Here is a 23,717-nt window from a genome sequence, read left to right on the forward strand (position 1 = left end):
TCAAAGGAGTCATTCCGAACAGCATAAACATCAAAAGAAGTAAAGTGAAGAGAAAGTAAGAAGTAAGAAGGCAATTTTTCACAACATGAAATAAATCTTTACATTTTTCTGTTTTTTTTACTCCAGCCTAATTTGCAATCCTCTTTTTATTTGGTGGTCAATAAAACATTTCTTTCCAAAAAGGAAGATATATTCATGTGATGTTAAAATGTTCTCCAGCAAAGTGTACCAATGAATTGAAAAAAAAAAAAACACACTGGAATTTAAAGGAGTTCTCTATATCCAGACCAGTTCATGTAAATAGCAACGTATACCAACCACAACATTATGATTTTATTTTAATGGAGGAAGAATGGAATTGAAATTCAATCAGAGTCAAGAAAAAAGATAGTCCACTACAATCAGAGAGTCCCATCAAGTCCAGTGCTGACTATCATTTCTTAGTAGTGTTTATGATACTTTATTTATGTTGCCTTTGTCCTGCCACACAGACGGTCTGACCTTTGGAGCTGCAGCAGGACTTTTGCAACTTGGAAGGGCTGGACTGGCTGAGGTATAAAAGACAGGAGCATTAGGCGTGGAATCAGTCTTGACTCAAAGAAGGCTCGTTAAACCGGAGGAACAGAGCTTCATCGAACCCACCATGGGGGACACAAAGCTCTGCCTTTTGCTCCTTCTGTGCACCTTTGCCTTTGCCCGTAAGTACCTGGATGCCTGGCCTCAGTTCATGAAGTTTTTTGCTTGACTGAATGACTTAGTTTCCAAAGCAAGGACAATTTAATATATATGTATATATATATATATATATATATATATATATATATATATATATATATAAATATTAAAATATATTCAAAATTTCAGAAAGCCAGAGCTGTTTTCCTACACTGTAAGCTTCATGTGTGTAAGCTTAAAATTTAAGTTTGTTACAGCTATATTTTTTAGGTTTTCTCAGCTGAAAAATTTTAGGTTCACTCAAATGAAGTAAAACTTTTAGGCTTGTCCAATGAAGCATTTTGTCAGTGTATTTTGTTGATGAAGGTGAATAATTATTTACTTGAACAAATGACCCGGGGAAGAGATTTTCTATTTATTTTTATGAATGTTGCCTGATTAGATTTAGAAACAATATTGTAAGATGTTTTGTAGACAGCAAGCCAAAGGATACAAAAGTTGGCCTGGCCTGTGATGAAAATGCATCATACATGAATGTTACCATACAAGCTTTCTGTGCTTTAAGTCAAAATGACAACATGATACTAATCATTACACAATTCTGCATTTTCAGTGTTTTATCACCTATGCAAACATTCTTAGGAAACCTTGCTGGATAAATCAATATGTTCATTTCCCTTTCAGAAGAAGGCATCAGCAGTGCTGAGGACCAATCTCCAACATGCTTATGTAAGTCTGCATTTTTTTTAGTTCAGCCATATTCAAGATTAGAATGTTAACTTCAAAATATATACTTAACATTGTGCCCTCTATTGTAATGTACCATGTACCACAGTATCCTTTGTCATACGCCCATCTGTTGCAATATGAGTGCAAAGCATTGCATATGCATTTTTTGTGTTTAATATTATAGCAATGCTAGCAGTTTATTTCTAATTGAAAATAAATCTTTTGGTAAGAAATAAAAATGACAACATAGTAAACAAATTACTGTACTGTAAGTATTATACTGATGCTGTTATTCACCTACTTTGTGTAGTCAGTGGTAATTTGAGGACAGACTAGGTATTATGCAACATATCATGTTGCTGTTGAATGGAGGTGGGAGTCCAGTGCTGGTGGCTCTATGATAAATGAGCTATGGACTTCGTCTCCCCACATCACCTACACGCTGTGTTGCACAACTTTTGTGTTTGGCACCCTATTTTTCGTTCCAAATTATCACTTACACCAGTTGACTTTTGGACCCTTTCTGGCAGGTATAACGTCCATGCCCAAGCTTCTAGTTCCCTGAGTCAACATTATCTATTAGATCACAATCAATACAATTCCAGAGTCCAGATCCACTTATCAAACCATATCAGCCCCAGATTATAGGCATTTCAACATCCCTTAACCCTAATGTTCCACTCATATAAATCTGTTTCTCTTAGGCCTCTTCCTTATGTATATTTGTGTTCTATTTTGAAGTGGCAACAAGGTTTAAGAGCTTTGAGAAATATGTGTACCAGTACGAGGCTGAGAACCTGAACGGAGTGAATGGAGCATCTGACCTCAAGAATGGCCCCAAAGTTACCTGTAAGGTAGGTGTGAGGACTCTAGGCCTAATTTTCTCTCAGTCTGTTCCCTTATCTGTATTGCATGTATGACCAACAAAGAAAGCAGTTAGGGGGCCTCATGAACATGTAACAAGGAAAACCAAAAACTTAAAAACTGGTCATTTGATAATTACATGAAATAATCATCACTCATTTGCAGTTTACTTAAAACTTGATTGCATTTAATTTGGTGGCATTATTTTACCATATCTTCACATGAAAAACATTATAACAAAATGGATTAGGTTACATTTAATGTTTGATTGCAAGAAAAAGTTTGTTTAGTTAATTATTACATTATCCTGTTAGGCACACAAAGGTTAGAAAGATTATGCAACAAAAAGCTGGATGCAGTTCAGTACAGAGAATGAGCTTCTCATCGATGCTCTTCATATAAATAAATATTAATTTAAAAAGCAATAAGTTAAAGATGAATTAAGAAGAATTCGACTGTACGGTCTTAGCCTCCCCTCTTTAAAGCCTGATGAAGAACGGCATTTTGCTAAGTCCTTCTCTTTCTCCCGCAGGTGGAGATCGATGTGCCTCAGACATGCAGCTACATTGTGCGCACCCCCGAGTGCACGCTGAGCGAGGTGTCCGACGTCGACCCCGCGGGGCTGCTTGTGTACAGACCTGCTGCTGGAGCTGATGCTTTCCAAGCTGCAATGGCAAAGTACGTACACCATTCAGTACTCAAAGGCTCGTAACTTCACAATATCCCATAATCCATCTGTCCGCATGCCCAAGACCAAAGGTGCAGCACATAAAGAAGACAGGTTCAATCTATGAAAAACACACTTTCATTCATTATGAAAATAACGACATAAAAATACTGACGGAAATGTAAGAAGAATCTCTGGGGAGACTCACAGCCCAAAATTTAGCCAAATCTTTTGTAATTTTGAAGCATAAAGTACTCACTTTGTCTTTATAATGACATCATATGGAAACGGGTTTGGAAAGACTGACATCACTTGTCTCACTTTTCCAGGAATACACTGAAGTTGACTGTGGAAGGAGAATCCAAGGTCAGCCTGTTCCCTGAAGAGGATGAGCCCATCAACATCCTCAACATCAAGAGAGGAATCATCTCTGCCCTCTTGGTGCCCGTGTTAGAGGAGGAGAGCAACAAAAACATGGTAGGAGTCCATTAAAAATGAATTCCTCAAATACATCATGCACTGTTAACCAAATCCAACAACAGTACTTCTATAATCAATCTGCAAAGAAAGAAAAATTGGATTGGATATCCTGGATATAAGCAATGGTGAAGCTTATAAAACTAGACCAGTTACTTGAAATTCTTGAGAAATACGGAATGTTGACAGAAAATGTGACATTGTGAAAAGTGATTACATAGTTTGTAATGTGTCAGTATAATGTGTCTTTGGAACTTGCTGACCGCTTTTTCCCCCCTCCTATAGGCCACTCTGCATGGCATGTGCAAGACCGACTTTGCTGTCAACACGAGGGAGGATATTGCCACCGATGTCACAGTCACAAGAGACCTGTCCAGTTGCGATGGTTTCAGTGCCAAGAAAGACTTTGCCAGCCCCCTGGCACTCATCTCCGGCCTGGTAAGACCTACAGTTGATAGGAAATGACTGAGAAGCAGGTTCCTGCACTTCCTGCACATTCACTTGCACAAAAACATCCCATGCCAGATTATTTGGAAAAAGTGCAGTTGATTAATACAAATTATGGTCAGAAGAGCAGTTTGAAATTTGTTAACAGATTGGAATGGTAGTGGCAATCATAGGGTTTCAATATCAAGGCCTTGGATACAGGAGGTATGGTGTAAAGGAATGCAGCATTCTCGTCACTTTTAAGAATTCAAATAATCCCAAGAAGGGATAGTACAGTGTAATTGAATTCTGGCCAGTGTCAGCTTTATATCACAGAAATGATAGCAACGGGGGGATTGATGAGCATCATAATGCATAAGATTTAGGGTGTTTGGCTTCAGACCCACCAATTATTGCTCAAGTATGTCATCTGTAAAAATGGAATAACATTGTGTCCTTGTCTCCCTGTGTGTAGCACATTCCTCTCTCCAAACTGATAAGCAGCACTCAGACCTGCAACTACAAGTTTGACAACACAAAGAAGCACATGACTGAGGGTATCTGCACTGAGAAGCACATCTTTCTGCCTTTCTCTCACCAGTAAGTCCCACACTCACCAGCAGTTATCCCAAGCTCTCTGTGCAAGTGCATGAGTGCAGTTCCCTTCTGCGTTTTCCTCACAGTTCCCCTATATCCACGGCTGTATATCTGAGTGCACGTCTATGCTCAGCTTACATATAGGATTCTAGCTGTTATTAGTGCCAGCTTTTAATTCCTTTTCTCCTGTTCTGTCTTCTCAGAGGGGAGTATGGAATTTCAACCCTGGTTAGACAGACCTTGACCCTACTAGAGACAAGCAAGATCAATGACAGAGTCTTCGACCACAGTAAGTCTTTTTTTTCATCTAAAGAAGTAGCAATGATATGAGTGAATTCTGAATAAAGGCTTAAAATAGTTGGCACCTACAAACCTGGCATGTTTATATGCAGTGGTTCCATTTCCAGACAACTTCTCTGAAGTGCCAACCAGAATACACTTTTGTATTAAATCTAGTGTACACGGAATAACGCACCCCTTTGTTTATCTTGGTGCAGATGAGGCTAACCTGAAGGCCCTGCATATGGAGGCTGTTGAAGATAAGTCCCCTGCTCAAACTAAGGATGTTATTCTGGCCACTCTGAGGGAACTAAGCACCCTGTCTCAGACACAGCAAGGGAAACAGAGGGCACACCTCTTCCAGAAGCTGGTGACAGAGATCCGAGGGCTGAAGAGTGAGACACTGACCCCAGCTGTCCCAGAGATGGTGGAGGTGTCAGGCCCCCTGACTTGGCAGGCTTTGGCCCAGTGTGGAACACCCGAATGCAGTAGCGCCATCCTGCAGATCCTGCGCACCATGGACAAAAGTGCTGTGGAGGTTGATGCTGCTGTTTACGCAATGGGGCTCCTGTCCAACCCAAACAACCAACTTGTCCAAGACATGTTGAACATGGCAAAGTACAAACAGAGCAAGCCTATTTTGTACACCCTGAGCAACATTGTTAAAAGGCAAGTCAATGCTTTGTATTTGAATCCCGACGGTCCTGTTTTAATATTTCCTAATTGAGTATGAGCTCACTTATAAGCATAACATGTTCACTGTGGGCGACAGTAAAGGAGATATTAGCCAGATAGTGTCAGCTTTGGAAACTATAGATTTTCAATGGTTGCCCTTATTATTGTTCACTTTTTGTCCATTACCAGATTCTACCAGGCTGAGGGCAAACTCACCCCTGAGATCATTGAAGTAGCTCAGTTCATGGCTTCCTTACTGGGCAGTGACTGTGCAGGTGACAAGGACCAAATATTCCTAGCCTTGAGGGTATGTATCCAGTAACTCTAAAAGGAATAGATGTTATTACTCATGCTTTTTGTGGTAATTGCATATCAAATAGGGCTTGATTAGTTTTATGGTTTAAATTGAATGCTTTAAGAATTATGTTGACAAAACTGACACTTTAATACAATTACAATCAAATGTTCAATAGACATCACAGGCAAAGCCTTTGCAATTAACAGTGTGAGTTTTAGGCAAGGTAAACATTTATATGCCTGCAAAAACTGTCTTTAAATATAGATTTTAAAAGATTGATAACTCATAATGAGAGGCTGACTTGCGCAAATGAAAAGTATCTGCACATGTATATTTTGACTGGTTTTGAAATCACAAAGGTCCAGATTGCAAGACTTTTAGGAATGCTATTTGTAATATGTGTATATTTTGCTCTAGGTGTTTCTACTATCATTATTTATTTATTTTTTTGGTGAATTTTCCTTTTAACTGCTCTTGACAATTTTGGTCGTGCCCTTTCTCGGATGTTAAAACCGTGAACAATTTTTTTGTAGGTTGTTGGTAATATGGGGAAAGCTATGGAGGCTGCTGATCCTGAAGTGAAATCCACTCTCCTCAAATGCATGAGACAGCCTGCAACCACACTATCTGTCCAGCAGGCTGCCATCCAAGCCTTCAGACAGATGACAGTCACTGGAGAGGTAACCATACTTGCTTTCTTCCTCCACATGTAACCAGAACCAACAGAACACAGAATCAATTTTCCCAGATGGAAGCATGCTTAACAATGAATGTTTTTTCCCCCCCTTAAAGGTGCGGACTAACCTCCAAAAGGTATTCCAGTACAATAAGGGTGCTGTGCAAAAGCGACTTGCTGCCTACCTGATCTTGATGAAGAACCCTGAGTTATCTGACCTGGAGTTGGTGAAGAAAACCCTCAATCAAGAGCAAAATATGCAGGTCAAGAATTTTGTGGCCTCTCACATCTACAATATCGTCAACTCAAAGGATGCTGGAACAGAAGAGTAAGTACACGCAACATGGGCATGCATGTGGAGAAAATCAGAACTTCACCCACTTTCCTGTATTTTCTTGCCAATCCATGATCATTCCTTTTCAATTTCTATGCTCCTCTATCTCCTGATAGGTTAAGAACCAAGATCATGGATGTTATGCAGGACCAAGAGATTTCCACTCACTTCAATTTCAACAAGTTCTCTCGCAACTACAAAATGGACACTTCTGTATCAATGCAAGACCCTATGAAGGCCAGTGTGCAAGGAAATATGATCTTTGACCCCACAGGCTACATGCCGAAAGAGGTGATGTTGGAGACTACACTGAAAGCCTTTGGATACAACCTAGACATGTTGGAGGTATGAATAAAGTCCACACATAATTTACCAAAACAAAGGCTATATATTGTCGTTTTGTGCAATGTGGTTTCTTTCCTATTATTGATATACTGTAACTTCTATCCCATACAATCTGAAACTATTTTCATGTGAAGGTTGGAATGGAAGGAAAGGGGTTCGAGCCAACCATTGAGGCTCTGTTTGGAGAGAACGGCTTTTTCCCTGATACCATCTCAAAGGCCATGTACTGGGCTGAGGACAAGATGCCAAGCAAAGTCAAGCAAGTTCTGAACAACTGGATTGATCCAGAGGGGAATGGGAGAATGAAGAGACAGGTATATAAAAACAAAACATTGTTTTTTTAATTCCCAGCATATTATTTTGTAGCACGAACTACAAATCAGCTTCATTTAGCCTATAGTCTATGTCGGAAGAATTTTTACATCTCGTTACTCAGTCATCTGTTCTCTCAAGGTTCCAGAGAACATCATGAGGGAAATTGCACACAATGCCAACAAGCTTGTGAAGGAGCTGCAGTCCCAGGATTCCCCAGAGGCTACAGCCTACTTGAGGATCATGGGAGCTGAGCTTGGATATATGAAGGCTAGTGATCTGAAAAGCCTGGCCCAGTCTGGAACTGTATATGCTGAGATGCTTACCAGGATGATGCCATCCAAGGTAGAAATACTGTTCTGTGCTACTATATAATTCTTCTCTGTGTCAGCTGTTCTTTGACATAACTGTAACCCTTGAATGTCTTCACACTGAACATTCACTTAAACTAGAACGATGATACTAACCATTGCAAATGACTCTGTATACTGTAAAGCAAGTCTATTTTAAAATATGTTATTTACTTTTAAGATGCAAGAACATTCATTTCTATACAGTGGTAATATGAACTTCCATTTCATACTGTTTATGTACTATTAAAAACAATTATCTTGTATGTACAGATTCCAGATTCCACTTTACAACATAACTGCATTTATTCTTTTGTTTATTTCAGTTCTTGAAATCCCTGATATCTAGTACAGACAATGAGTTCTTTGTCCACTACATCTTTATGGACAATGAATTTTCACTGCCAACTTCATCTGGCTTGCCTCTGAAAGTTTCTTTATCTGGAACTGTTGCCCCCGGAGCCAAAGGAGGGCTACACATCTCACCCAGCATGGTTAGTATCTGTACTGTTCCTAAGACACTCAGAAACTTTTATCTATAAAGTATTGTGAAATGTTGTTAAGGAATGTACTCAATATGCTTTGTCTTTTCCCACAGCATGAATTGTCTTTCATGCCTTCCATTGGAGTGGAATTTGTGACACATATGGGAGTAAATTTCCCTGAGTTTGTAGCATCTGGCATTGAGATGCACACCAGTATCTTCCATGAAAGCGCCCTCAATGCTAAGTTAACAATGGCTGACAACCAGATCAAGCTGACTATACCAGCCCCTCAGGGTAGCACTCAACTCCTTGGTATCAGGTAGGCCTCAGTTCTATGATGTAACATTATTATAAAACAAGTCTATTTATTCTGTTTATCAAATGATTAAATAAAAATAATTCTTGGGTCGTTTTTGTGTCTTGCTCCGATCACAGCAACAGCCTGTTCTCTGTAACCACTGGTCAGACTAAGAAGGTGCCTACGATGGCAGAGGGCAGAACTGACTCTGCGAAATGCAGCCCTCTCTTCACTGGTGTACAGTACTGTACCACTCTTCGTTACTCTGATGCATCCTCCACCAATTCTGCTCCCTACTTTCCTCTAACTGGAGAGACTGAGTAAGCACTACACTTCAAGATAATTAGTTATATGATGTTTGAATTTTTGACACAGCAAACTAACCAGTCAAGGTATTTAACTGAAAGTGAATGTTCCTCTAGATTTACTGTGGACATCAAACCCACTGGTGATGTAACTGAATACACTGCCACCATTGCTTATGAACTCCTCAAGGAGGGAAAAGATGGACGGCAAAAAGTGGATGCTCTGAAGATGATTCTGAAGGCAGAGGGTATAAGCAAATACTCAAATGAAAATAATTACAATAATATTTATTTAAATAATCAAATATATGAATATGTGTATTACTTTGTCATCAGTGACTAACCCCTGCCTCTTTTGGTCACAGGTGCGCAACCTACTGAGGCTGTGGGCACTATTAAGTACAATCGGAACAAGAATATGCTCACCACTGAGATCCAGATCCCTGATTATGATGTAGAAGCTGGAATCAGACTTGGTGTCTCTGATAGGGATAGCAAAGGGAAGAAGATCACCTTTGACATCATCAACAAGAACATCCCCCAGCTGTCTCTTGTCTGCCGTGCTAAGTATGCAAAAACATCCTCCAAGTGGTTTCTTTAGCAACCCAGTTTTTCATATACTGTACGTGGTACCAATGAACCAGATCACATTCAAATGCTCCCTCTCTGCAGACTTGAGGCTTCAACAGATGGTATGCTTCAGGTCCAGATGACAATCCCCTCACTCAAGACTGATGCCACTGTCACTGCAACCCTGCAAAATGCTGAGGGGTTGACCCTGGGGCTTGAAAGCATAATCAATATTCCTGAGACTTCCTCCCAAGAGAAAGTCACATTCAGATATGGTACATGCCTCAATTGCTATTAATTTTTCCCAACATGAAATAAAGGTTTCTTTGTGTTTTTATGACGGTTTAAATAGGGGCTGTTAACAACTGTAGTTCAATCACTTTGGAATACCCATGTATGGGTAGTGAAAGAATTTAATCTCTTTTGCAGATGAAAACAAGGTTGAGGTTGAATTCAAGTCAGACATGAGCTCTGAGATTCAGAAGCTCTTCCCATATACAGAGGACTACCACAGGATGCTTCAGCAGTTCATTGATGATATCCTGGACCAAAAAGTGGCTAAGACTGACATGAACATTCGCCACATCTACTCCAAATCCCTTGAGGTAAACATGCCTATCACTTATCTTCTTAATTTATTGTACTTTAATTTGACATTTTTGGTAGATTCTTAAATCTATTTCAAATTTACACCTGTAATGTCCTGATTTCTTCCATCTTGTTCAAATTATGTTATGAATGCTATATTTGAGATAAAATTGACATTATCGTTTTATAGGCTGGTAACATCTGGCTGGACAAAATTGCTGCTGATGTCCCTTATGTTGAGAACCTGAGAAACATCCCAGACATCACTCTGCCTTCTGTACCAGAGAAACTGTTCTTGAAATCGTAATTATAAGTTTTATATTCTTTCTGAAATGACATGATTGGGTGTGAAGGACATTTTCTGACTCACATTTCTTAGTTAATTTGGGAATGTATTAAGTCCATATTATTCACATTCATGTATCTTCTCCCTGACAGAGAGACCATGTTCCGGTACCAGTTTAACAAGGATCGCTTCTCCATTACTCTGCCTCTGCCTCTGGGTGGTCAGTCCTCCACTGACCTTAACATCCCTTCCACCATGACTATCCCTCGCTTGTCTGTGCCAAAGATTGGATTGGAAATTCCCTCCAGAGAGATCAGCATCCCCACCTTCTCCATACCCCCCAGCTATGAGCTCCAATTGCCTCTCATTGGAATGGCTGAAGTGTCTGCCAAGCTGAATAGTAACTTCTATAACTGGGAAGGTTCAGTCTCTGGTGGCAACAATACAGTGGACACCCCCAGCTATATTGCTAAGTACCAGATCATGGCTGATTCCCCCTTGGATCTCCTGTCTTATAGGACAGAAGGTAAACTTTTTTCTTCTTAAACATCCTGAATGTAAATATAATATTGTCAAATAGATTTGTGGCTAATGCTCTATCTCAATTTTTTTAAAAATATGATACAGGGTATCACAAAATAAAACTATCACTTAATATTTGAATCAGATGATTTAAGGTCAATTTAACACAATAGTTATTAGTTATGTAATTCAATATTAATTCAATTCAATAGGGTGGCAGTGTAGTATAATGGCTAAGGAGTTGGTCTTGTAACCTAAAGATTGCAGGTTCGTCAGTGGTAGGTCACTGCCATCGTACTTTTGAGCAAGGTACTTAACCTGCATTGCTCCAGTATAATTGGATACAATGTAAGTCGGCTGCTAAATGTATTTATGCCAATTTTGCAAAATCCACATTTAAATTGATATGAGAGAATGTAATCCTACTGATTTTATCTTCATTAATACCTGAATATAGTTTTTGATTCCCTTTATGTTTTCAAATAGGAACCGCACAGATCAGCGAAACCACTGAATCTATGAAGACCCTTGTTAACGGCTCACTGAACCACAAGTTTGTTGATGCAAGCTTCAGTTTCAAAGAGTCCATGACCATTACAGATAGACAGATGGCAACAGGTGACTACAAGATTGAAGCCTCCAGCCCTCTGGGTCTTTCATCATCCTTGTACCTGACAACCCAGATTTCATTTACTGGAGAAGAAATAGCTGGAGATGCTAACTTGGATGGAGCTATCAAACTGGGTAGCCTTCCTGCCAGCACCTCATACACCCAGTCATATGTCATCAACCTAAATCGGAGAGACGCAAGAGGACAGTCAACATTGAGAGCAGACACTCCTTGGGTAGAAATCCTCAATAATATTAAGGGAACCTATGCTAATGAAGAGCTATCTGTGGAGTCATCCACTAACATGAACAATATATATCTGAAGCATGTGACAAAGGTTGACATCAACTACAAGGATTCCAGAGTCTCCCTGAAGTCTGACAGTGAGACCAATGTAATTAGCACAACAATCCGTAACCAAGTTGAATTTGCTGCCTCTGCAGAAAGTGCCAGCATCAGAATAGAGTCCCGGGCTGAAAATTCACCAAACCGTGCCTACTCTCTGCTTTCTGGCTCACTGAATGCCCACAGCCTTGAGATCAACACTGATGCCTCCATCAACTTCAAAGACCACCAAGGCTCCCACAAAGCTACTCTGATGATCAACAGTGATGGCCTATCTACTAGTGGTACTACTACTCTGCAGTGCAGTTCACTAACATTTGAGAATGTCTTCAATGGGGGAGTTGGCGGCTCTGGAGCTACTATGTCTCTGAGTTCCAAAGGAACAGTTCTGCAGCACAGTGCTGACGTCAGTGTAGAAGGGAAAATTGGAGGCTCTGAAGCTTACCTGAAAAGTGTGCTCAAAGGCATACTCTTTGATGCTGAGTCTAAGAACACAATGGAACTCAAAATGGACCAAGAGGGTCTTACTTTCTCCAACAATCTGATTGGCTCACTACGTGAAATGAAGACTGAAAACACTCTAGGTCTTGCCCTCAATTTCTGGACACTGACCTTCAAATCCAAGATTGACAACGTCATTAGTGACAGCACTTTCTACAAGCAGGATATCGCAGTTGACCTGAAGCCCTTAATCACTTCGGTGAATGTGAACAATGATCTTAAAATAATGGATGTTCATTTAACAAATAATGGTCTGTTCAAGCTTGAGCCCTATAAGATGGACCTGACTAGCAGTCTGAGTGGAGCCTTTAGAGAAGAACAGATCAGACACATGTATGAAATAGGCTATGCTGATGGGGAAGGTAAAGTTAAGTGCAGCACCACCGGCAAAATCCTAGGAACTCAGGTGTCCCACAACACAGACTTGGTGGTCTCTGGACTCTCCTCCAAATTGAAAAGTGAGATTAAGCTGAACTCCAAATCCCTCCGTCTAGATAGTTTGTATGAAATAGCTGCTGCCCCATTTGACCTCAGTATCGATGGCATCCTGAACTCTGATGGCGATGTGGACCTGTATGGAAAACATACTGGTCAGTTGTACAGCAAGGTCCTTTTGAAGGCAGAACCACTGTCTGTGACCTACACACATGATTGCAGAGGATCCACGACCCACAAACTGGACACAGGTGCTTCAACTGAGACAAGCTTTGTAAGTAAAATGGATGGTGTAATGAATCTCCAAGAACAGAAGGCAGAATGGGGTGTGAAGTCCACGCTAAACAAGCATGAATACAAGCACAACATCAACACTTTCAACAACCTTAACATAATTGGTATTGAGCTCTCTGGAACGATTCTGACAGACATTCTAAACAAACCTGCAAGTGAGAACCAAGAATTCACTATCTCTGGTTTCTTCAAGTATGACAAGAACAATGAGGGTCACATAATCAACCTACCTTTCATTGAGAACATTCCTGTCATTTTTGAGCAGCTAAAAACAACAATCGTGAATCTTAAGGACAAGAGCATTACCTGGTTGCAGGACCTTGATGTCAAACATAGAATCAGTGCTAGGATCCAAGAGAAAGCAAGTGAACTGAAAGAGGTTCTTGACAGTTTTGACATAACTTTGTTTTTCGAGGATCTGAGAAATTTTATCTCCACCATCAATATTGAAGATAAGATGGAAAAGCTCATAGCTCAAATTCCCACCGATAAAATCATCAGATTAATTGACTCCCTAAAAGAGATAATCATTAAGAGCATAGAAGAACTTCACATTACAGGAAAGATCAATGCTGTCCATATAAAAGTAAAAGAGCTACTTGAGAAGTATGAGATTGAAAAGACAGTTGAGGCTATTATGGAGGGATCTTCACAACTTATTAAGAAATACAAAATCACTGATAAAATGCAATCAGTCATTGATTTTCTGAAATCCACTGACTTTCAAGGAAAGTTTGAAAAGGTTAGGAAAGAACTGAATGAGGTGATAAATCAACTGAAAGCAATTGACTTCAAGAAAATGATTGGCGATTTTAATGAGTTCCTTAGCAGGATTGTAAAGAAAATTGAGTCATTTGATTACAAATCGTTTGTGGATGAAGTGAGACAAAAAATCAAAACCCCTGCTTTTGGCAAGCTCTATGGTGAGTTCAGGATCAGCTCTCCTCAGTACAATCTCAGGACACATGCAGAGCTCAAGAACTCAACAACCACCCCAATGAAGCCACAGGTCACAGCTTCCTTCACTTCTGAAGCTAAAACAAATGTTGACCTTCTTGCCTATTCTCTGGACGCTACGGCACTCCTTGCTGCCCCTCGAATGGAACGTCTTGTCATCAGTGAATCTTTGAAGGTTACCCACACAGCTTTCTCAGTTGAGCACCAGAGTTCAGCTACCTTTTATAGTACATCAGTTTCAGCCTCAGCCAAGACCATTGCTAAGGCCACAACTGAGCCCTATACTGCAGACCTCACCAACAGTGTATCATTTGTTTTCAATGACGGCATTTTTGCATCTCTGGACACCACCTACAACCACAATTTGAACATGCCACTTGTTGACATCTCCAGTCAAGCTGCTGCAACCCACAAAGCTACCATGAAACTTGAATCTAGTGTAATCACAGTTAACATTGGAAACAAAGGTAATGGAAAGTGGTCCTTTTTGGAATACTCTGATGAAGGAACCCACCAGAGCGACCTGGAGCTCACCATTGATGTCAATACTGCTAAGCTAACTTTTACAAGTGACACAGACAGTCAGTCTCTAAAAATGAAACAGACTGTGAAGGCTGAATCTGCCATGCTCAGCTATGTCACTCTTGATGCCCAAGCTGAAACTAAAACACCTTTCATCAAGAGCAGTGTCATTGCCCTAAATGGGAAGCTTCAGGTGAAGGACTTGAAAATTGAACTCATTGCTTCCCATGATACTGAACTAGTCAGTGGAATTGAAGGGACTCTGTCCAACACAATCAACTTTTTGGTCCAGCCCTTTGAGCTTGTTCTTGACTGCAAAAACAAGGCAAATGGAAAGATAATACTGCCATTCAAATTAAGTGGTAAGATCAACCTTCAGAATGATTACAATGTGGCCTTGAACTCTGAAGTGCAGCAAATCAGATGGGTGAGTCAGGGAAGATTCAACCAATACAAGTATGCTCACCGCTTTACAATGGATAACAACAAAAATGTCATTGCACTCTACACAACAATGAATGGTGAAGCTAATCTTGACTTGCTGAATATTCCAATCACCATACCTGAGATGACTGTGCCATTAATCGATATGAAAACCCCACCTGTAGAAGAATTTTCTCTTTGGGAAGATACTGGCTTGAAGAGTCTCCTGGCAACCACCCAGCAGTCATTTGACCTAAATTTCAAGCTTCAGTATCAAAAGAACCCTGAAATGTACAATATTAACATCAACATGGAGCCAGTCTACAAAGCCATTGATGTGAGTGCAAAGATAATAAACCAAAACTTTGTGCTTGGAAGAGACATTGCAGTTGCCCTGGTGACTTCTTCATACATCCAAGCCAAAGAACAGTATGAAAAATTCAAGATTGATACTTCCAATTCATTGCATAGGAGCTTCACAATTCCTGGATATACTGTTCCCCTGTTAAACATTGATGTTGCTCCTTTCACAGCTGAGTTGCCAGCATTGAGTTTTGTGATCCCCAAAGAGATCCGCACACCCAGCTTCAAAGTGCCAATAGTAGGTTTTGCAGTTCCATCGTACATCCTTGTACTGCCTATAATTCAGCTGCCAGTCATCCACGTACCTGCAACACTGAACGAGCTGACCCTACCTAGTCTCACTCTGCCAACAATTCAAAACAGAATCATGATCCCTGCCATGGGTAATATGACCTATGAATTCTCTTTCAAATCTGCAGTACTCACTCTGAATTCCAATGCTGGTCTTTACAATCATGATGACATTGTGGCTCAGTTTGGAGTTACTTCAACCTCTGTCTTTGAAGTCCTCAAAAGCAAACTTGATGGGACATCCACACTAACAACGAAGAGAGGTTTGAAACTGGTTACTACTATGTCCCTGGAGCACACAAATGTTCAGGGCAATCATGAAAGCACCATCGCCCTGAACCCTAAGGGCATGGAAACCGTAATGGAAAATGCTGGCAAGATCATGCTGCCCACTAAGACCCTTGAATTTGATCAGAAATTAACAGGAAATTCCAAGGATGGCATCTCAGCTTCCATCTTCTCTCCATCTACTGGATTCCTTGGATTCCAGCTGCAGAAGAAGACCCAGTCCCAGGTGTATGGAAGACTGTTCGGACGCTACTTAGTAAGGAATCTTAATTTATTGAAAAAAAAAAAAAAGTATTTTGTTCATATTTAGTAATTACTGCTGAAAAGTAAATAAGTCATTAGTGTACTTTTATGTAGTGTAGGTTTCACAATTTATCAATCTGCTCAATGTCTTGTTTGACTTTGTTTTGACTTCTATTTTAATGTAATTTCTTTTATTTTCCACAGTCTGCACCCGAGAATGATGTGGAGATACTCACTGTGAAAGCATCTCTCAAACATCCAGAAAAACTGAACTTACAGACTTCCTGGAACACAGAGGTTCCCTATGAGATGCTCCTGGGGCTGAAGGAGAGGGTTCCTGATATTACTGCTGCCCTGGACCTCAAAGATACTGTCTCTAACACTATTGAGAGAGTATACAGTGAGATTCCGAGAACTGTAACCACGCTGCAGAACGGAATTGAGCAGATCAAGGACCAGAGCAAGATAATGTACAAAACAGCTGCTGACAGCTTTGCTGACACAAACCTACAGGAAATGAGCAGACAAATTTCAAACTATGCCAGGCAAATCATAAACCAGTACCAGAATAGCATAAAAGTAGTTCTGGATGCTATAATACAATTTCTGAAGGAGACCCAATTCCAGCTGCCTGGAATTGCAGAGAAGCTCAGAGGGGTTGAGATCTACCAAAAGGCAAGTCACTTTGTAGCCACGGTGATTGAAGATGCCATACAGGAAATTCCTACATTTGTTGCCTTCCACACTAATACCTTAATTAAATTAGTTGAGGACACTGAGATTACACTACCAGGTTCCAATCATGTAATTAACGGTAAAGAAATTGTTGATGACCTGAAATCCATCATGGAAAAAGCCCAGGTCCAAATTATCACAATGGTGAGGAGTCTTCAGGCTGTCAGCCTGGAGGACATGCTGGAGAGACTGAAGGATCTGCTTCTTTACTCTGGCAAAATAGCTGATGATTTCATCACCTCCCTAATGTCACAGAATCTTGATAATCTCTCAGCCTGGGGCAACGGCATCTATTCTGATGCTGTAAATTCTCAAGTCCTGAGTGACATATCTGTGTGGCTGAAGGACGTCGGGGCATCTGCTGGAGAAAAGCTAGTCTTCGCCAAAACTAAACTCCAAGAGGTCTACTCCATGATGACCATGGAGAAGCTGAATGCCATTCTTCAGTCCTGGATTGATGTGCTTGTAAAACGTTTCAACTCATTTAATAATGAAATCACTGAGCTTCTGAAGCAGATTTCCCAAAATGTGCAGCCCTACATGAGAGTGAGTGACAAAAAAATAGACATTGACATTCCTCTTCCCTTTGCTTGGAAATCCTCCAAAGCTATGCCCACAGAGGACAAACAATGAGTTTTACAAACACTACCATCTGAGTGGAGAAAGTTGCTTATCAAAATAAAAACCAGCTAAGTTGCGATGTGAACACTTTTTATTTACTCTTAACAATTTTCAGCATGTATTTAAACCAGTTATAGTCACCTGCATCTAGTTGAAGCTGCCATTGTTTGTTGTGTAAATGACTCATTAATTTTAATAACTAGTATAAAAAATAACAATTCCTTATTGTGTCTTTGTTCCATTTATGTATGTTCCATTGAAGAGCCAACAAATTAAGGGTATGAATAAAGACCAGCTGCACTGCAGAAAGTATGATGACTCTTTTTTGAAACATGTCTTATGTTTCTAAATTACAAAATGCCATATTATTTTAACACATAGAGGTTTCTGTGAAAAGATATCTTAATGAACCAAAGTGATGCTTCCATTGCTGTACTGTAATATTGGTATACAACACCACACACATTTTTCTACAGTCATTCAAGTAACAGTATTATTATTATTATTATTATTATTATCCATCCATCCATTATCTACACCCACTTATTCCTGGTCAGGGTTGTGGGGGGTGCAGGAACCTATCCCAGCATGTATTGGGTGAGAGGTAGGAAGACACCCTGGACAGGTCACCAAACTATCGCAGGCAGACAAACCATTCACTCACACACTCATACCTATTGGCAATTTAGAGTCTCAAGTTAGCCTACCTGCATGTCTTTGGACTGTGGGAGGAAACCTGGAGGAAACCCACAGGGAGAACACGCAAACTGTGCACAGAAAGGCTCGGGCCGAGATTCGGACCTAGGACCTACTTGCTGTGAGGCGACAGTGCTACCCACTGCACCACTGTGCCGTCCATCATTATTATTATTATTATTATTATTATACAACATCCTTAAAACTTTAAATGAATTACTAGGATAAACAAACAATGCATAGTAATTCATAATTCATACACTCTGTTTTCCGTAATTACAAAGTCTTCTGGGAATTTTTAAAGAAAACTAGCACTGTGGCATATTGTAAATGGTCAGATGTTTGCCTGCCTGCCGAGCAACAATGTTGTAATTCTGTTACATTTTGGTGATAGAATATTGACTTGTTAATGTTTATTGTTTTGTTAATACATTTAAATAAATACAAATAATATATACATAGGGCATACAAAACAATTAACTTGTTAAATTTAGAATTATGAATATGAAATTTGCCTAATAGTAATATCAGGTTAGTAATCAAATTTTCAATTTTTTCTTATGATTAATGATACGAAACGATACATTTTCTAAACAAAGAGAGAAATCAGTGTTCACATTCTGTCGTGTACAATAGCCCATTAAAAATGCTTCCATTTAAAAATATGAAATACACTTACATTTATTTGTCATTAATGGTAAAGGACAAATTACCCTAATCCACGCCTGTGTGTTTCATTCAGCTAGAATGTGTGTTTGCATGCATGTATCCTTACAGCCCACCCTTATATTGATTACTGTTATCACGAATTCATAACAAACACAGTACAAAAAGAAATGCTTTGGAATAGACTACAGTTTGTGTGAGCTAAGATAGCCAGAAGCCTATTGTTTCATGTAACTGACCACTTGAATTAATGACTTACATACAGTGCTTTGTATGTGTGAGTAACGTGGCATTTTTGTACACCGAAAACGTGTTTTTTCATCAGATCTGATGTAGCCTATGCACCCAGAGTGGAGAAAGCCATCTGATTAATTCGGTCTGTAAATCATCTCCACCCAGCGGAACACCCCCGTGCTCTACGGGATCCTGCAGGAACGGAGACGCCGTTTTCCAGGTTGATTAGTCAAAGGTCGGGGCTTTTATATTTCAATACGATGGCCTGAACATCCTGCTGCGGACCATGCAGGGCATCGTAAATTACCATGGCGACATACCCCGATGTAACGTGAGTCAGTTTCGATACGGAAAACCCAGGGTTAAATTTAAATTAGCTCGCAAACCTCGTAATCTCGGTTCGTATTAGGCTACACCCCTCTGGGTGAATAGGACATGTGCAACGCTATGACAGCGTCTTTCAGCTAACAACAGAGAGAGAAAAAAACACGCTCTACAATATTATTTAAATGACACTTTCCGTTTCCGTGGCAATAACTATCGAAAACCCTTCCATTCCACGGCAATCTACGGAAGAGGATTAGGGCCAGATGTGAAATTTTTTTTTAGTTCTGACTTTAAAGTCAGAATTCTGAGATTAAAGTCAGAATTTAAAGTCAGAATTCTGAGAATAAAGTCAGAAATCTGAGAATGAAGTCGCATTTTCATCCGTATCTTTGTAAACAATTGCGTTTGTAGTAACCGCTGTTTTGAATACAATTCATTAGTTAGTTAGCTAGCTAGTTAGCCGCGATAACAAGCATGCCGTGAGACGATTCTCGGCTTCACCTCGGGCGCATCACCACCCACGTCGTACATTATTTTTCAATAACGGGACAGAACGTCATGGTTTATTCCTTACATAATGGATACCTCGTCGGGCATTATCCCTTACCTGGCTACTTAGCCAGGATTCTCCAGGCATTGTACTCTTAACCACTAACATCTACACTACTGTTACATGCACAACGTTAGTTTGCAGTAGCTAAATTTTAATGTTAGCTAACAAACGTGCTACTAACGTTAGCTAACCCGTGTCTGCATTTCACATCCTTCATATCCGTAGCCTTTTCTTTGATTTTTACAAACACCAGGCACCAAACCATCACCTATTTCTTTTCACTCACCTTTTGCTCTTCTTTTAATGAAATGGCTTCTGATTTCTGATTTAAAAGTCAGAACTCAAAAAAAAAAAAAAAATAAAAATAAATAAAATTCACGTGGCCATAATCCTCTTCCGTAGCAATCAGCCACCATTCTTTCTATAAGAAATTATGCATAAATTAAAAAAATTAAATGGCGTATATAATTTATCACAGGCCTATTAATGAACACAGATGTTTAGATAAATAGTAAAGATAGATTTGGCTGACTATTTATTTTTTATTTTTTTAAAACTAAATCTGTATTTAGAGACATTCTAATACGCTGAACAAGAAGATTCCAAACAAAGTTAGAATCTCTGAGTTTTACACAGTTGCAGTTTTATGTGAATAGGCCTACTATACGGGCAAAATGATCAGAATAAAGAATGAAGTTAGCTTAGCATGTTGTAGTCGTGGCCGAGTGGTTAAGGCGATGGACTAGAAATCCATTGGGGTCTCCCCGCGCAGGTTCGAATCCTGCCGACTACGGTATATTTTCTTCTACAAGGCCAGACGTTATTGAATCTCTAATTCCAATTATATCGTGAGAGTATGTTGACAATACACTACTGTCACTACCATTACAGTGGATGAAGAAGTCACGTTAGCTATTCTGCTTGTTTTCCTTTTTTTATTTAGCTCACACTCTGCCCCTGTCAGCTTGTGGTTTCAGTTGCATCTGTATTCATTTCCGAGTCTGCCTTTAGCATGATACTAAATCATATTAAAAGTCTTTCTGCAACCGATTTCAGATCAAGGTTGTTTGCTCTAGGTCTGAATAGTGTTCACTGTGTGAACTAAACTGTGTTCTTGGCTAAAAATAGCTGCACAAAATAAGTATTGTACCTTACTGAACCTGTGTTCAGCAGTTGTCTATGACCATGAAATGCACTTTTTGTATGTCGCTTTGGATAAAAGCATCTGCCAAATAAATGTAATGTAAATGTAAATGTAAATTTTATTTCTGCTGCAATACAGTGTGCTATTCCTTAAATGTCATGGTTCCTGCTCGCCACCAGAGTGCAGGAAAGGACTGGATTTGCCTTTCCTTGCATTTATAATTATATCATTTTTGAAATCATTGGGCCTCATTTACGGAACTGTTCGACCCTCCAATGTGCCCTCAGTAATAAAGTGCTGGCTTAAAAGCAAGTGCAGGCACAGCAGGTATTGCGTTGTTTAATGCCGTCACCAGAGTTGTTAAGGCACTGTAGAGCTAACTTCATTCAAATGTAATTTTACTGCCATGTCATACCTTTTCAAAAGAAAATTATCATGGCCATCGCAGTGTTGTCTTGTTTGAAAACAAGTGTAGCCTCAAGTGATGCAAATTTTATTTATTAAAGTGCAGTCTACTGATAACACCAATCTCATATGCAGCCATCATTAGCCTATTTGTAATTTAAATGTGGCAGTTCAAAGTCACCTACTATTTATTATTGGTGATAATTCATTCTTTGTAAATTTGGATGAGGGTCATCAGAGCAGAACAAAAGTGCACCCCATATCTGCTGCTTTGTATGCTCCCTAATCACTTTGATGCCTAGCCCTCACTTGTGAGTGGCCCTTATGTAAGTGACACTTATAATTAAGCTTAACTCAAAGCAGAGAGGGAGTGTAGGAGGGGGACTGTAACTGGGGGTAGAAGTCCTGCTATGGCGTATCGGTCCATTCTGGAACTTCCCATTTCTGAGCCAAGCTAACAGGTTCCATTGCAGCTGCTAACATTTGCAGAAATGTGCCACTGGGCCAATAAAATCATTTAACAAGTTGTTTAAGAAGAGGTCATCTACAACAGCACAATAAGAACTAACTTTTATTTTAATAGTAAGTCTGCAAACACAAACCAGCAGCCTAAAACTATTAGTCTTATTGTGGTTGTCACAAACCGGGCCGCACGGCCATGACAAAAGAGTGAGACGCACACGACCAACAAACAACTCATTAAAAGAAAAAGGAATAACGTAATAAGAACCTAAACTAACAGTAGCGTGTGTAGAAACACAAGCCAAACACCAACCAAAAACCAAAGGATATCTCAGGGAGGAGAGCACAAAGGCTCCAAGAGGATCTTTTAAAGAGCGCTGGCACACAGGGCCCAGGTGTTGCCAGTGTTGCTGATTACACTCTGCCACGCCCATCTCCAGTACCTGCCAAGACAGCAAAGAGAGCAGCCACACAAATCACGTAACAGGCAGACAGGGCGGATAGGGTCGTCACAGTGGTAAACAATTTTTGAGTACCTTAATCCAGGAACAAGAGGTGGTACGCAATAAGAAGCAATGGTATGCATATGGTCCAAAATCAAAAGTGAGTACTGGCCCAATTCAAGCACTGACTGGGGCAGAAAATTGTGCCAGGAGCTTAAAGTGCCAGTAAGCAAGAAAAAGTCACAGTACTCCCAAGAGCAAAACGTAGATGTGCTGGTACTGTGTACCGCTGGGTACTGGCCCACTTCAAGCAGTGGGGAAACTTAAGTACTGTGTAATATGCCAGAGAGGGAATTAGTTGTTTCAAAGGTTTTGCTTTCAGTTCCTAAACGTCTTATTGAAATAGCTGCCTAGAAAACCATTGATTTGATTATGATTTCTGTGGATATCCAACGCACTGTTATGGTTTTAACAAGTCAATTCTGTTCTTTTTGTGCTCTTTTGGAATCATGGACAGTTAAATCCTGTTTATGAAGTAACCAGCTAATTCTTAAACTATGTTTCAACAGTGTATGATGTAAAGGGCTTTACACTGTGCTGATATTGCTTGTGAAAGCACTAATGAAGATGTTTTGCTTATCATTTACAAACATTTTGCCATATGCCTCAGTCTTTCCCTCCAAAAAACAACTGTATTGAATCAGATTTGAGGTGAATATAATTATTATATTGAATGTTAACCTTGATAAGTTTTGATCTTGTGATTAATTGTGATTAAACACAGACTAGTCTGTGAAGTGAAGCCAGCTGCACTCTGGCTTCCAACCATGTAGAGGTAGGTGTTACTTCCTGATAGGTTTTATTGCCTGCCCTACCTTCTGCAGTGCCCTTGGGTCAACAGCAGAGTCATCAACCGCTCATTGATGTTTTTCTCCTTTATGCCCAGTGCACCTCCTGCTGGTGGAGCATGCATAAATAAATAAATAAATAAATAAATAAATAAATAAAAATGACAAACATTTAGGCCTATTAAATAAATACTGAATCTTATACACCAATCCAGGCATACACTGCATTTCCAAAAGTATGTGGACACCTGAACATCACACCCATATGTACTTGTTAAACCATGGGCATTAATATGAAGTTGGATCCCCTTTGCTGCTGTAACAGCCTCAACTCTTCTGGGAAGCTTTTACACTATATTTTGGAACATGGCTGCAGCGATTTGCTTCCATTCAGCCTAAAGAAAATTAGTGAGGTTGGGCACTGATGTTGGGTGTACTGCCTAGCTCGCAGTCGGCATTCTAATTAATCCCAAATGTGTGTAATGGGGTAGATGTCAGGGCTCTATGCAGGCCAGTCAAATTTTTCCCCAACAAACTCAGAAAAGTTTTTCTT

The 23,717-nt window shown here is 39.8% G+C and overlaps 1 protein-coding gene and 1 non-coding gene across 2 annotated transcripts; both read left to right on the forward strand.

Annotated features, from left to right (window-relative positions):
- Positions 1-548: 548 nt before the first annotated feature.
- On the forward strand, positions 549-17,695 carry LOC135257200 (apolipoprotein B-100-like). The gene is made up of 26 exons (XM_064339700.1): positions 549-698; positions 1,360-1,404; positions 2,146-2,258; positions 2,801-2,946; positions 3,265-3,412; positions 3,698-3,850; positions 4,314-4,438; positions 4,639-4,724; positions 4,933-5,383; positions 5,579-5,696; positions 6,221-6,367; positions 6,480-6,691; positions 6,814-7,042; positions 7,177-7,356; positions 7,496-7,699; positions 8,031-8,198; positions 8,303-8,508; positions 8,625-8,807; positions 8,910-9,040; positions 9,158-9,359; positions 9,465-9,637; positions 9,792-9,967; positions 10,141-10,253; positions 10,389-10,762; positions 11,245-16,043; positions 16,235-17,695. The coding sequence occupies exons 1-26, from the start codon at positions 644-646 to the stop codon at positions 17,396-17,398; spliced, it is 10,101 nt and encodes a 3,366-aa protein (XP_064195770.1). The 5' UTR covers positions 549-643; the 3' UTR covers positions 17,399-17,695.
- A 2,878-nt stretch (positions 17,696-20,573) lies between these two features.
- Positions 20,574-20,655, forward strand: trnas-aga (transfer RNA serine (anticodon AGA)). The gene has a single exon. It is a non-coding gene; the product is annotated as a tRNA-Ser (tRNA).
- The last annotated feature ends 3,062 nt before the right edge of the window (positions 20,656-23,717 follow it).

Source organism: Anguilla rostrata, chromosome 6 (assembly GCF_018555375.3).
Source record: "Anguilla rostrata isolate EN2019 chromosome 6, ASM1855537v3, whole genome shotgun sequence".
Lineage (NCBI taxonomy): Eukaryota > Metazoa > Chordata > Actinopteri > Anguilliformes > Anguillidae > Anguilla > Anguilla rostrata.

Excerpts from the sequence above, each read along its gene's own strand:
- LOC135257200 (XM_064339700.1), top strand. The coding sequence starts at position 644 with ATGGGGGACACAAAGCTCTGCCTTTTGCTCCTTCTGTGCACCTTTGCC. Across the intron at positions 5,697-6,220 it reads AAATATTCCTAGCCTTGAGG|GTTGTTGGTAATATGGGGAA; the intron begins GTATGTATCCAG and ends ATTTTTTTGTAG. Across the intron at positions 6,368-6,479 it reads AGATGACAGTCACTGGAGAG|GTGCGGACTAACCTCCAAAA; the intron begins GTAACCATACTT and ends CCCCCCTTAAAG.